At 33.0% G+C, this 14,753-nt stretch overlaps 1 protein-coding gene across 1 annotated transcript in view; it reads right to left on the bottom strand.

The window, feature by feature from the left end:
* Positions 1 to 7,122: 7,122 nt before the first annotated feature.
* Positions 7,123 to 14,753, bottom strand: part of LOC149773796 (dual oxidase 1-like) — a 65,667-nt gene continuing 58,036 nt past the window's right edge. Inside the window, 4 exon segments of the mRNA XM_089945994.1 lie at positions 7,123 to 7,245; positions 8,013 to 8,141; positions 8,883 to 9,035; positions 9,664 to 9,822. Coding sequence (XP_089802120.1) covers positions 7,123 to 7,245; positions 8,013 to 8,141; positions 8,883 to 9,035; positions 9,664 to 9,822 — 564 coding nt within the window.

Consider the following 14,753-nt stretch of genomic DNA (forward strand, 5'->3'; position numbering starts at 1 on the left):
GAACTGACAAGTTTTAATTGTCATTGCGATCGTGTTCCTTCAAGCAATGTAGATGAATAGTGAAAAGAGCGGAACAAAATTCAAGACACGCATTCACTGATACAAACACATACACTACATGTCTTCCGAATTTTAAAGGGGTATCGTGTTCCGTAATTGTTTCTTCTAAAATTACCCTGTTCAACAAGCTTCGAGTTATTTCATTGCCATTTTCCGATGTAATTTAGCTCAACACTGAATACATGAGTAGTTGCGTCAAGAGTCTCTTGTCGTGTTCGCCGTTTTTCAGTGTCTGACTATTTTATGATGATGTTCAGATAATAATGATTAAAAACGTCTATGATATTTAGGATGAAGTTGCCATTTGCGTTGAACTTTAATCCGGATAAAATAAGTTTACAAATATTTGTAATTTTTTCCTTTACCTCTCAAGGGTAGATTCTGAATGTGCTCTTCTACACTGTCCATGAAATAATTCCCATGATCACTAAGCTCCATTTGTCTGTGAATTTTATGCATTTTATGTTGCTTGTTAAAAACAACAGCACTTGGACTCTTTCTCAACCCACGAAGTGAAAACTGTGACAGCGCGGTGATTTGTGGCATATATTTGGTAAGATATATCTATGTGTTCCTGTTTGTAGACTTTTACATCTCATTGAAACAGTGTACATAACCACAGTCTCATATGTACAAACATCCTGTTCTACAATACAATTGGGTTGTTCCAGTTCTTTCTCATTTTTGAACGCGTTTATGTAACTGGAAAATTACAAAATCCATTATCGTCATAGAAAACGTGTAACAGCAAAGTCTCAATATTTTCCTAGGGTCATGGAAAATGTGCATTCTTCTCTCTTCTTTAATACTTTTCACGGAAACAGGAATGCTAATGGCGACATCCGGAGTTTGTCAAGGTGGTCGCAACACCCTCTGTGCAATTTATAATGCCTCACCAGTGACATGGATTGCCGAGTACCTGTCGTAAATTGTTAAATCGAATTAACCAAATGCCTGATGTTAATACCAGATAGGCTACGAAGGTATGAAAGCAGTTTTGATACAATTGGTTGGTCATATGGCTGCAGGCGCCCAAAAGTTCTAGGATATGCCAGAATATATAATTTAAAAATAATAAAAAGGATTTTATGCTGATGGCTTGTCTTTCAACTATTTGAAGTACGAAAGGACATTACAGCCATCTCAACTGTAATTACCTAGATGTAGCGTATATGACATTAGTCATGTAATGAAACAGTAGATTGTCCAAAATAATGGTTTTAATCAAACAGGTGATCGACGAGTTGATATAAAAGTTAACAGATGCACCTACGAATTTATTCCGTTAGCAAAAAAGCAAGCAGAAGTATACGATGTAAATTGAAAAATGGTATGCATTGCATATGGATTGATTTGAAAAATACTCAAGAAAACATAATACATGGAAGTGGTTTTAAACTGGTCAGTCTACAGCAATTTATACTCATTTCAACCACCAGACGTGACATACATTCAGACTCTTGACTGAATGTGCTTGGCTAACTGCAATATCCATGTTTGCTGAGTCTCTGATGGATATACTGTACTCGTTTGATGTGGGACATCATTACAACGTTTTTGTGAGTAACTATTGCACAAAATATGTAATATGATTTGCACTTTCAAATTTGCAGTCAACGACATATGCAATTTGTATCTGGTGATAATAAAGTCTGAATTTGACTGATCCTGTTTTTGACGGTACGTCTATGGAGTTGCATGACATGTCTTTCCCCGAAAAGGTTGACATGTGGTTAATGGTAGGGATCACAGCAGTTTTGAAGACCCAGGATAATGGTATATTCGGGTGGGCAAGTATATGGTGAGAACGGTAGACTGTCAAAATCGTAGTCTTTAGAATTGTGGAAACAATTTAACTCTCTCTCTCTCTCTCTCTCTCTCTCTCTCTCTCTCTCTCTCTCTCTCTCAATACAAAAAGTAGGTACGACCTTATATCATGTTACACTGCAGTAAATGGATACAAAATGTAAAATAATCTGCTTAATAGAGTGCCCTAAAGAGTTAGATATTGATGGATATAGAGACAGACAGATGGATGGATATGTATATGAATATACAGTTTTCTGTGTTGCCTTGCATGGGTACTGCGATATAAAAAAAGATGATGGAATCTATTCAGTTAATGACGAATTTGCAAATGACAGATTGTACTCCCGAATCAGTGACATTTGTTGACACTTGGTTAATTGATCACTAATGCGGGACATGTACTTAATAGGTTAATTAAAATTTCCATACAATCCATACTGGCATCATAACAATTTCAAATTATTGCACAATCTGGATGGTTAAACCATCTCTGACCGATGTTTCACGAGTCAAACTTTCACAGCGTATGAGGTTTTTTTTAGTAATGCAAGTGTATAATTCGAACTTGTAAACGGCTGCATCGAATGCATCATTTAATTATATCAAATTTATTGGCCTGGTGATTATGAAATATATTTAATTTTGAAATAGAACATTATTTTGTATACACATGAAATATTTCTCTAGAAATTGTATTATTAGCATTACATAACGGATATATATTACAATGACTAACTTTGACATTTTTGTAAAAGTTTTAATTAAAATACTTTTGCACAACAACATAACATTTTCCCTAAACTGCTTCCAACATATAATATCCACACTTTATGCTTCTAAACATAAATAAACATAGTACATTTATTTCTAAAATAGATTATAACAAGGAAATTGTACATTTGGATTGCAAACTTATAACGTAACCAGGTATAGACTTTTAAATCTTCTTTGCAACGCAATTATCTGCAGTTGCAAAAATATTGTGCAAAACAAAGGGTAAACACATTATATATTAAATTGGTTTTCTTGAACTAGTTTTCGTCCATTATCTAATCTTCCATTTTAACACTGAATAACTTTCAACTCAAAGAAATGAATTAATATTTACTGCTGTCAAATATAAATGTAGAATTGCAATTTAATGACTAGATTATTGTCTTGATTTAGGAAGACTAAGCATGTTGTTGTTTTTGTTGTGGGGTTTAACGCCATTTTTTAGCACTAAGCATGATATATATATATATATATATATATATATATATGTATATATATATATATATATATATATATATATATATATATATATATATATATATATATATATATATATATATATATATATATATATATATATATATATATACATATATATATATATATATACATGATTGAAAAACAGATTCTGATATTGATTTTCTTATTATTAAAATTGTCTGCAATGTAAATGTCGTTTCATACGTAGCAAATGATGACCATCTGACTGCTAGCCTACAATACAATATATGTATCCTTCTTCGCATTAACGAAAACTAAATATAAAAGTACTGCTGAACTAGCTCTTTTATCCATCTGTCATGGTCAAGAATTTAGCAACAAAACTACCTTTTATATCAAGTATTAATATATTAAACGGTGAGTACTGCAATTACTGAAAGCATCTATTGTTTCTCAGGGCATAAAATAATCTGCCCTCTCTCCCTCCACCCACCAGACTGAATTCTCTTTGCACAATCCTACGATTTCTCCAGCAAGTTCAGAGGTTTACACTCAAAACGTACCAAAACCGAAACGTACCCAAGTCCAAACGTACCCAAACCGGAACGTACCCAAGTTAAAACGTACCCAGACCGAAACATACCCAAGTCAAAACTTACTCAAATCAAAACGTACCCAAATTAAAACACGACCCACACTTGCCTTAAATGACATAATTTGAGTGTATCGTGTTTCATGAGTGATCGGCCTGATGTAAATAAGAAGGATTAACATATACCCTTAGAGAGGAAACATTGTATACGGTATACAATGGAGATGGTATGGCTAATACGTTTTGCTATATTTTTACCTGCAGTTACTTCAAATAGCAACGAAACCTTTGTTTAAAAATAGAATGCTACACAATGACCAATTTTTTTTACAAACATTTAGTACTTTATTTAAATCACAGAAACATCAACCGGTCTATCTTTAAATTCATTGGTCCTAAAACATGACACATATTTGATATCATGTTTGTATGGATGTTGATGTTTACAACAGTACTTCACTTATATGTCTTTCGCTATAGTAGTTGATGCATTATGCAGAACAAACAGGTTTATATTTAAAACATATTTCTCTGTGAAAAGTATTATTAATGCAATTATTTTATCATGTCCTTCTTGTGTTTATCTATTTTATCATATCATTTTTCAGTATTCGTGTCTGACAAGCTGACATGAGTAGTGTAAATATTGCATCTTCTATCTGATATAAACAAATTACTTCCCTTTGAAAAGTTTTCTGATAAGTTAACAATGTAGACCCATAACTTCTGGTGCATTATGCGTCGGTAGAAATGCGGTGTTGTCTGTCGGTACATCTACTGATACGTAATGTGCTAGAGATCTGTATCTGTGTAAGATATGCTGGTGTTGTAGGTCTGGTTAACATTAGGTCTTCCGATGCACTATGTGTTGGAAAATAAACTGATGTGCTATGTGTTGTCGAATCATCTGCTGCGTTTTGTGAATTATCATGTTGTCCGCAAAACGTTTTCACGCCACATTTTATATTATTAGTAGTATTCCCATAATACAACGCATAAGTAATATACATGAATACATGACATCCAATTGCTTCAACATCAATCATATGATTTTCAAACTGTGAACCTCTTAAACAGCTGATAATGCTACCATATTTACATAATAAAAGTTATATTGTATCGGCTTTCATAGTGTAACCGTGATGTAAACCTAGACAAGAAGAAGAAGAGGATGATGATGAAGATGAAGGTAATAATATAAGAATGATGAACACTTTCAAAAATAAGAGAGCAAGCAAAAATATTCAGCCAGATTTCAAAACCATATCAATTTAATAAAGGATCAATGCAAATGAAATCAATAATCATTATCAAAATGATTGATACATTTTACAACATCATTGATATGTCTGAACAAGTCACATTTTGTTTCGTAAGCAGATTAAATGCGTGTTATAGTGTAGCAAAATGCTAATATTGTCATTTTCGATTGATCTTTTTCTAATTTGTCTTCCTTCCCATCTTTTAAACGATTCAACAGTACTACCTTTCTCTTAACGAACGCTCAATCAAAAATGGGAAGACTAAACTGGTCATATATGTCCTTCTTTCCTTCCGTCTGTCCCACTTTCCCTTCTGCATTGTAGATTTTACATAATAGTGGGCTTAATTCAAATTTAGCACGCGGCTTAATGTTGATGAGGCTTTGGTCTTTGCCTGAGTTTAGTGGTCATCTTACAGCAAAATACATTCAATAGTTTTTGTTTTCTTTAAAGTACGTATTTGATATGCATCTCTACTTTTATGACACTTTGACACATCTTAATTGCAAACTTGGTTCGACATGGTTTAGTGGAGTTATAGCCTTTATTTTATGACCCATCAGCGTTTACCCTAGAGTAAGTAATACCGTTAATTATTGTTGAATTTCAAAAATTGATTTTATATATAGCTTGATCATCTCTTTTTGTGGCTTATGCAGCATGATCCATAAATCCACCTACCTTTGTTTCCTCACAAACACATTTCTGTTTTAAAATGTTCTTCAAAGAAACGACTCAGTTTTGGTTGACCTTTGATGAGGGTAATTATCATCAGTATATGTTATTTTTAGTGCAATTATAGCTCATGATTGGTGCGCCGATTCGTTTGCATTATGTACAATAACTCGATGGATTTAAAATGGAGTTCAGTGCGGTTTGATGTGCTGCATGATATTGATGACATCGGTTGATTTTTTTCAGAATAACATTGGACTCTGATTGGCATGCCCACTAAGGACTCCGTTGTTAGTCTATTAGCAAATTTAGTATGCATATTATTATTTAGGATACTAAGCTTTATTATCTAGCTTTGGTATCTGTTCAGAATACACCATATTATTTTGGCATAATAATGGTCCGTGGTTGGCTGACCCACCCCATTTCCTTTCTGCGCAATTATTCCACTTTTCTCAAATTTGCCACTCAACTTTATACCGACGAAACCGAAACCTTGGCTAAGTGCAAAATTTCACTGCTGAGTTATCATATAGTAGACTTGTGATCCCTGATTATCTGATACATTCAATTTTGGTTGCAGACAATAATTACCTTAATAATATTGGATAAAAGAAAATTCTCATATGCAACATTATACTGCTTAATTTTAGCTGCATTTTTCTATGTCAGTGTTTAGCTGAACTATGACCAATTAATTACAATTTATGTTTGGTATGCATCTTCATACAGCTGAGATCATACATTAAGTATGAATGTTCTGCTTAATGACTAGTGGCTTGTGTACAAATGTACCCTGAGTAATTTACTATATCACCACTGTCAAGTAGCATTTTCTGAACACAACTACACTCCCTGTTTACAGGGACAGGTGGGATCATCAGCTCCCGAGATCTGCTTCTTGGCAATTAATCAAGGTGGACATGTAGGTCTATTCAGGGCAAATATAACACATTTGTACGACAACATTAAAAGAACACTTGTAATAAATAGGTATTTTATGATTGCAACTATTATTTACATCGAGAACAAAATAATGCAGATATGTTGACCACTGAAATTATTAACACCAAATGGAATAAATACGTTGATATGCTTTTGTTTTCTCTATAACTTTGAAACATGTACCTTATATTAACAGACTGTTACATCGTAAAAGGAAAGTTAGCATGGCTTAAAATATCAATCTAACACGAATGTTATATGCATCATGAACATTAATAATCGAATAATATGGGAACAGGTTTTGCCTGGCTCTCTCTCTTACAGACACACACATTTGCAATTGTTTTATTTTGCGTAGGTCAATGTCAATTGTATTTGCCAATACTTTGTTTGTTGCACAAAAATCATTGTTTTAAAGGTCTTTTCTGTAGACGATTATCTAGTTATTCAAATATATCGCCAACCTCCGCCAACTATAATGATTAATTTACATGTTTCTTCCTTGCAATCAATTTTTTTAAATAGTTGAATGAATACATTGGCAGTGAAAACTGTAAATGAGATCTAAAAGTTTTCAAAGTGATGAATGTAGGTAGGTCTGCTAAACTTGCTGAGCTCCTTGCATGCCTTGTTTACGCTGTGTGTCGTTGGTACAGGCCCACAACTAAACACACCGATCTTCTCCACCTGTCCAAATAGAAAGAATTAAAAGTTTAAGTACATTTAAATAATACTGATGGTAAACGGACATAACCGGTATTTACTTTTCTACTGACACAAAAATGAAGGTAACCATTTAAACGCCATAACAAATGCGGTAAGATGCTTTATAGATGCATTTTAAATTAACTTGAAACAGACTGCCATTAACTGCATTACGATTGCGTTGTAAGTTTTATGAGTAACAGACAGCTATCAGAAATTCCGAGCTGGGTAACATTATAATAACCTGCAACAATCGCAACTGATTTTAAGCGGAGGCAAAGGCAATGTAATAATGTATCACTATTGAAGTTATTTCATAAGTAGCCAGTGTCTCGTGGACAAATTAGGAAGACCTTCCTTTAAAGGTGTCTGATCTGATTTCTGTAGTTGGAAAGGTAATAAACTTGAGATAAAGTTTTGAGAATCACCCAATCTCCACTTCACGAATATAGGGAGGTTTTCCCAATTATAGGAAATTTTTCGCCTGTATGTTTCCTCTACCAAAATATAAAGCCTCACCAAAATTTAAAAACGCATTCAATTGAATATAACGTTAAATATGTCAACTTTGACACTGAGTTTAAATTATCGACACCCCCTTCTTATTTCATAGGGTTCTATTGTTTCAATGTTCAACAGATGAACAGTCACATGTGAGTGGTGACTCTGAAGTATGTAGGCAAACATGAAGTTAATTTTGTTTCATATTAAATCCAAAACTGCCTGGAGGATCAAAGCATGCTAACTACCTTCTTGTGACTGTAGCGGAGAGCTTCCAAAAAGTCATAGAATCGTGGTCTTCCAAAATGAGTTGTGGCTTTCAAGCCGGTGAACAGTCTCTTTCCAGCTACCTTTTGAAAGTGCCGCTCACATATATACTTAAAGAAAAATTATTAGTATTGTTAGTAGTAGTAGTAGTAGTAGTAGGAGTCTATAGTAATAGCAGCAACAACAGCAAATAATCTGACGTTTGCTATTCCTTTTTATTATTGTTTTACCATTGTTATTAAAATATGTTCTCTCCTCATCCTCATCCTCCTCCTCCTGCTGCTTCTACTTCTCCTTCCCCTCTTCTTCTTCTTCTTCTTCTTCTTCTTCTTGCATTCAGTGTCCTCGTTTTTGTCATATATTTTGTTTACATGGTACATGTACAATAATCCCAGCTGCTATGCATTGTAAATGAACAACATAAAGTAGTAATGAATATTTGCAAAGTTACTTGCCCATAGCTTTAACTTACAGGGTATAAAAATTGATTTTTGAGGTAATTTTTAGCTTAGCTGCTGTACTTAGCTTAGCAGAATGTTATCATCTTTTCGGAATTATACTTAGAAAATGGAAAAGATTACCTTATCTTGGAAACATTACGGTAGCAATAGATCTGTGTACGTGACCAATCCCCTTTCATGGCAGTCTTCAATCCACACAGTTCATGTTTGGATCAAATCAGCAGATGAAATTGAATTTATTTTTTCTGCATTTCGTGCCGAGAGGGAACATCCAGCTTTCTTTGCAAGAATTAGTTGATTCTTGCTTAACGGTCAAAATTCTATCAAACTTATGCTCATAGGTTATGAATTAAAACAAGTTTTAAAAAAAATAATAAATCGGTGATCTACCAGCATGGTTGTACGCAGAACAAATCTCCTCCTGAATTCGGTAACGAAAATGTGCACATCTACTAAGTCATTGCAGTCGCTCTCCACCTCGCGAATAATAGCTGTTATCCATTCGAACTGTTTTTGTGTTCTCGTCACCCACATGAAGTACACCTTGGTAGAAAGGTGGAAACATTACCCAAAATCACTGAATGTCGGAATCAGGAAAATGTTGCTGAGTTTATATATACTTCTCTAGGTTATTTATCTTTAGTTGTATGTTCAATCACAGACGTGATGATAAGGCATTATTTAACTACTGTTTGATATGTCGACAGGAATAGAGGTGAAAATTATTATAGTGAGAATTTTTTTACAAAGCGTGCAAACATAAAACGAAGTGGTTTTATAACTGACATTTAGAGTAAATAAGCGCTAAATGTGATACTTTTTTATTAACTACCTCAAAATGTTTCTTCTTGATCGAACCACAAATAATAAAAAAAAATATAATATTTAGAACAATATTTTGGTGTGACACAAGCAGAAAAAGAATAAAGATAAATAATTTTAGTAGCACATAGTCTTATGTTGGATAATATAATACGTTCTGTCGACCATTGACTCGCAAAAATTGCATGTCGGCAATTATACTGCATTTGTTTATTTCTATCAGGTGTAATGACGTCAATCGAGTATGATTTACTTTAAAAAAGCTATTTACGACACTCATCAAATTATTTAAACTTTGATTATCATAAAGTTTTATTTTTTCTATATAAACAATAGAGAAAGTGGTCACCTTTTTGCTGAAGACAGAACTTCCCAGGGACGTTTTTTGGACGATATCCTGCAAAATGGATGCATAGGGCGTTACGCCAATCCCACCTCTAATCAGTACCGTAACCTCATACCGGTACCAATTTTGATGTTCCTCCCCAAACGGACCGTCCACCAAAAGCTGGAACATACAAACATATAATGCTCTATTTTTGCTTATCTGGTAAAAATACACTAACTTGGATTTAGTAAGCCTTTGAGCATGTAAGAATAGCAAAAGTGAAGGAAGTATTGGCAGTAGACATATAGCTAAACGTGTGTAACAGCATGAAGAACGTATACAACAAGAATAATGAATAACAGCATGAAGAACGTATACAGCAGGAATAATAAATAATATCATGAAACACGTATACAGCAGGAATGATAAATAACAGCATAAAGAACGTATACAGCAGGAATAATAAATAATATCACGAAGAACGTGTACAGCAGGCATAATAAATAATAGCGTGAAGAGCGTATACAGCAGGAATAAAAAAATAATAGCATGAAGAACGTGTACAGCAGGAATAATAAATAATAGCATGAAGAACGTGTACAGCAGGAATAATAAAGAACAGCATGAAGAACGTGTACAGCAGGAATAATAAAGAACAGCATGAAGGACGCATACAGCAGGAATAATAAAGAACAGCATGAAGAACGTATACAGCAGGTATAATAAATAACAGCATAAAGAACGTATACAGCAGGAATAATAAATAATAGCATGAAGAACGTGTACAGCAGGAATAATAAATACTAGCGTGAAGAACGTATACAGTAACAATAATAAATAATAGCATGAAGAACGTGTACAGTAGGAATAATACATAATAGCATGAACAACGTGTACAGTAGGATTAATAAATAATAGCATGAAGAACGTGAACAGTAGGAATAATAAATAATAGCATGAAGAACGTGTACAGTAGGAATAATAAATAATAGCATGAAGAACGTGAACAGTGGGAATAATAAATAATAGCATGAAGAACGTGTACAGTAGGAATAATAAATAATAGCATGAAGAACGTGTACAGTAGGAATAATAAATAATGGCATGAAGAACGTATACAGCAGAAATAATAAATAATAGCATGAAGAACGTGTACAGTAGGAATAATAAAGAACAGCATGAACGTATACAGCAGGAATAATAAATAACAGCATGAAGAACGTATACAGCAGGAATAATAAATAACAGCATGAAGAACGTATCCAGCAGAAATAATAAATAACAGCATGAAGAACGTATACAGCAGGAATAATAAATAACAGCATGAATAACGTACAGGGGTTTTCACGGATAGTATATCCCCTTGAAAACACCATAGGGCATATCGGTGCAACTCACTTCCGGATAGTTCAATCAATTAAGATGGCAGATGTAGATCAAGAAAATGTGACAGACCGCTCACATTATGCAAGCAGGATCGATATCTCACTATCTTAAAAAGAAATTCTATCAATATTTGATCAATTATTTTTACATCTTTTATTTTTTTTTTTCACTAACTTGCTCCCAGCTTTCAACTGCCCATTTCAGAACTTCATTATCTTTCCCTTACTACCTTATGCTCTAGTTGGTATTATATGATTGTGCGAAAGTGTATCGCTGCGTAAAAAGTTCTTGAAATTTATCTCGCTTGAAGAATAATGAAAATATGTTTATTTTGTACAGATTCAATCATAGCAGTTAATGGAGGTTGAACGATAACGAGAACAAAATTCTAACTTCTTAAGGATTTTTATTATTTATTTAGACTTGCTTTTCTATTAATGTTCATTATATTTTTCATGAATTAACTTGAGTTTTTTTTTAAATGCATAAATGTCAACCATGCTTGAACAGACAGGCGCACGTGCGAGTCTCATTGATGATTATTTTAATTTTATTTCCTTGAACGGTTGGAAATTTTAGAGTATACACTTTGGAGAAATATCGATATTAGACACACTATGCGTGCATATGGCATTTGTGGCTCTCACCTATCTGTCTGTCTGTCTGTATGTATGTCGTCTTTCATCTGGTGCATGGGTATGTATATCCTCGAATGAATGGGTGTTCGCATATGTATATTACATAAACATACTTATGGTTAAAAACGAGTATAAAATGATGCTAAGTTAGAAAGAATGACTGATAGATAAAGACAACAAATATGAATATTTATGAGTATAAATTTATTATTAACTTGTACAGTATGTTCTTACAAGCAGTATCTTTCTTAAATCATATTGCTTGCAATTTTACATCCGGTCACGTGGATCAATATTGATTTAAAAGGCAAACCAAAGTAATATGACGGAATCTGTGAAGTAATTGGATCTTTAAAACTTACATATTTGATGCAAGGAAAGTTAGACAGAATTAAACTAATTTTAAGAAGATTGTTCTAGATGAATTTGCTGGTGGCAATCAGAAATGTTGTCTAAAGACCCCAGCAAATTTGAGAGTTATTACGTGTCAGCATAAGCAAAGAAAAATCATGCTGAAAGTTATTGCTTGAACCGTCAGATATTTATGTTTCAAAAGTCAAAAAGAAAGTGAAACAACAAAAAAAAATTAAATGGGCATGTTATTTAATCTGAATATTTACAACCTAATATGCATAAATATTCCGTCTGCATTAATTACACTCATTTATCTTTATAATAGCTAATGCAATTATTGCTTTGTTAAGTTCCTCTGAATACATTAATAAATATGTTCCATTAAAAAAAGGACTGTTCTGGTTTAAAATATTCAGCATTACAAATCAGCCAAAGTATCGAACTCGTGTTATAACTTTCTTAACGTGTTATAAACGAACTATTAGCCTTGCGAAAATAACTGAGAAAGAAGGATTTATCAACACATGAAAAATTCAAATTGTTGAGATTGTTTTCGATAAGGTTATATAACCAAAAATCTGCAATAAATGTTTAAAATCGGAGAGCAGAGTAAAATGTTCATACAAATGTGTCTGAAATTATAGATAATGAATTTATATTATCAGGTATGTACAGTCTATTTAATTTAATTATTTGATATCATTTAAGTATGGACAGTAAATATTATTTAATTATCTGATGTAATGTAAGTATGGACACTGAATCTAATTATCTGATTTAATGTCTATAACTATTCTTACTTATGAACAAAAGATGTTTGACATATATAATTGATTCATTGGCTTAAACATAATGATCTGTAGTACAGCTAAGGTACCTTCCTTTGTTAACTTTATGTTTCGCTAACCAAGTGTAGAACGGTGAACTATCCGGAACTGGAAATTTGTTGTGGCCATGCGCATTGGAGCTAAGGGAGGTAATTTTAGGCGCTACGATCAGTAACTCCGTGCCACCGCGAAACCCCCTATCCAGCAGGAACAATAAATAATAGCATGAAGAACGTGTACAATAGGAATAATAAATAACAGCATGAAGAACGTATACAGCAGGAATAATAAATAATAGCATGAAGAACGTATAAAGCAAGAATAATAAATAACAGCATGAATAACGTATACAGCTGGACTAATAAATAATAGCATGAAGAACGTATACAGCAGGAATAATAAATAATAGCATGAAGAACGTATAAAGCAAGAATAATAAATAATAGCATGAATAACGTATACAGCTGGACTAATAAATAATAGCATGAAGAACGTATATAGCAAGAATAATAAATAATAGCATGAAGAACGTATAAAGCAAGAATAATAAATAACAGCATGAATAACGTATACAGCTGGACTAATAAATAATAGCATGAAGAACGTATAGAGCAGGAATAATAAATAATAGCATGTATAATGTATCACAGCGCACATGAACGTTATTTTTTGTCTTTGTTTTAAATAATCTGTGTAAAGTTATTAAATTGATAGCACCTAAGAACATTTGGAAGTAGCGATATATGTACTAGAAACCACAACAAAACATTCAAATAAATGTCTTGAACAAATGTGAGCAAATCTGGCACAAATTAATCTGGAATGAAGAGCTTTGAAATCTTTGAAATGCCTCCCCCTTTGCTAAAAATAGTAAAGCTTAATACAACGTCTTCTCAGAAAACGCTGAACAGAGTTCAGACAAGCTCTATATAAATTAATTTGACACAGACATCTTTAATATTCATGCAAATAATACCGAACAGGAAGCAAAAGTAGCCTTATTTAATAACAATAGAAGTATCTGGCCGATATCTTTAAAAAAAACAATTTCATCAAACACATCAGAAAATGTCTGGATTTTTTAGGCTACAGGGCTTGTAAAAGTGAAACCCATCTATCATTAAATATGGCTGCTTTTACAAAATATAACCGAAAATTATTTAACTAAATTCTTGAAGCGATTCAATTTATAGCAATTGACCGGAGTTGACAGAAAGTAGTATGGCAATAACACCTTTTAAATTTATGTAAATGATGCCAATTCATCATCAAATATGACAGGCGCGGCTAAATCTAATTAATGTTTCAAATATATATATTCTCCAAAACTACTGCATAGAAAATTACAAAACCTAACGAACACATCCCAGCTTGGCATGCCTTTGAAATTTGAACAAAAGATACCCACCCGCCATTAGATATGGCGGCCGGTTCTTGAAAAATGAAATCTTCACATATAATCTTAACAAAAAGCCATCAGAATGTCACCATATGTCAAAGAAAACAATCTGGCATAGAGAGGTTACACGATTTTAGCGGTTTTAGAGCTGTGTGGGTTTGGTGCCAAATGAAGACAATGTGACCCCAAATTCTAACTTCTCTATAACTGAACAAATTCCGTGAAATATAGAAAAATACAGGTTTAATTTTTCAAACTTAAATCTATTTTTAAATATTCTCTTTAAAGTATAATTTGTTTTAAACAAACTTCAACATCTGTGGGCCTTCCTAGCTTGTCTGTTTTCGTAGTACGGGCTTTGAAATGTTTACATAGGGGATTGATTTGACGTCAGACATTTGCAATGATACTGAAAATGAAATACTCTTTAATTTACATCTCCCAACAACGACTTAAGAGAATTTGACAAGATTTTATAGAACGTTTTCTATCTCGAAGAGTGTATGA

Source organism: Sinohyriopsis cumingii, unplaced genomic scaffold, assembly GCF_028554795.1.
Source record: "Sinohyriopsis cumingii isolate HCF-2022 unplaced genomic scaffold, ASM2855479v2 utg000553l, whole genome shotgun sequence".
NCBI lineage: Eukaryota > Metazoa > Mollusca > Bivalvia > Unionida > Unionidae > Sinohyriopsis > Sinohyriopsis cumingii.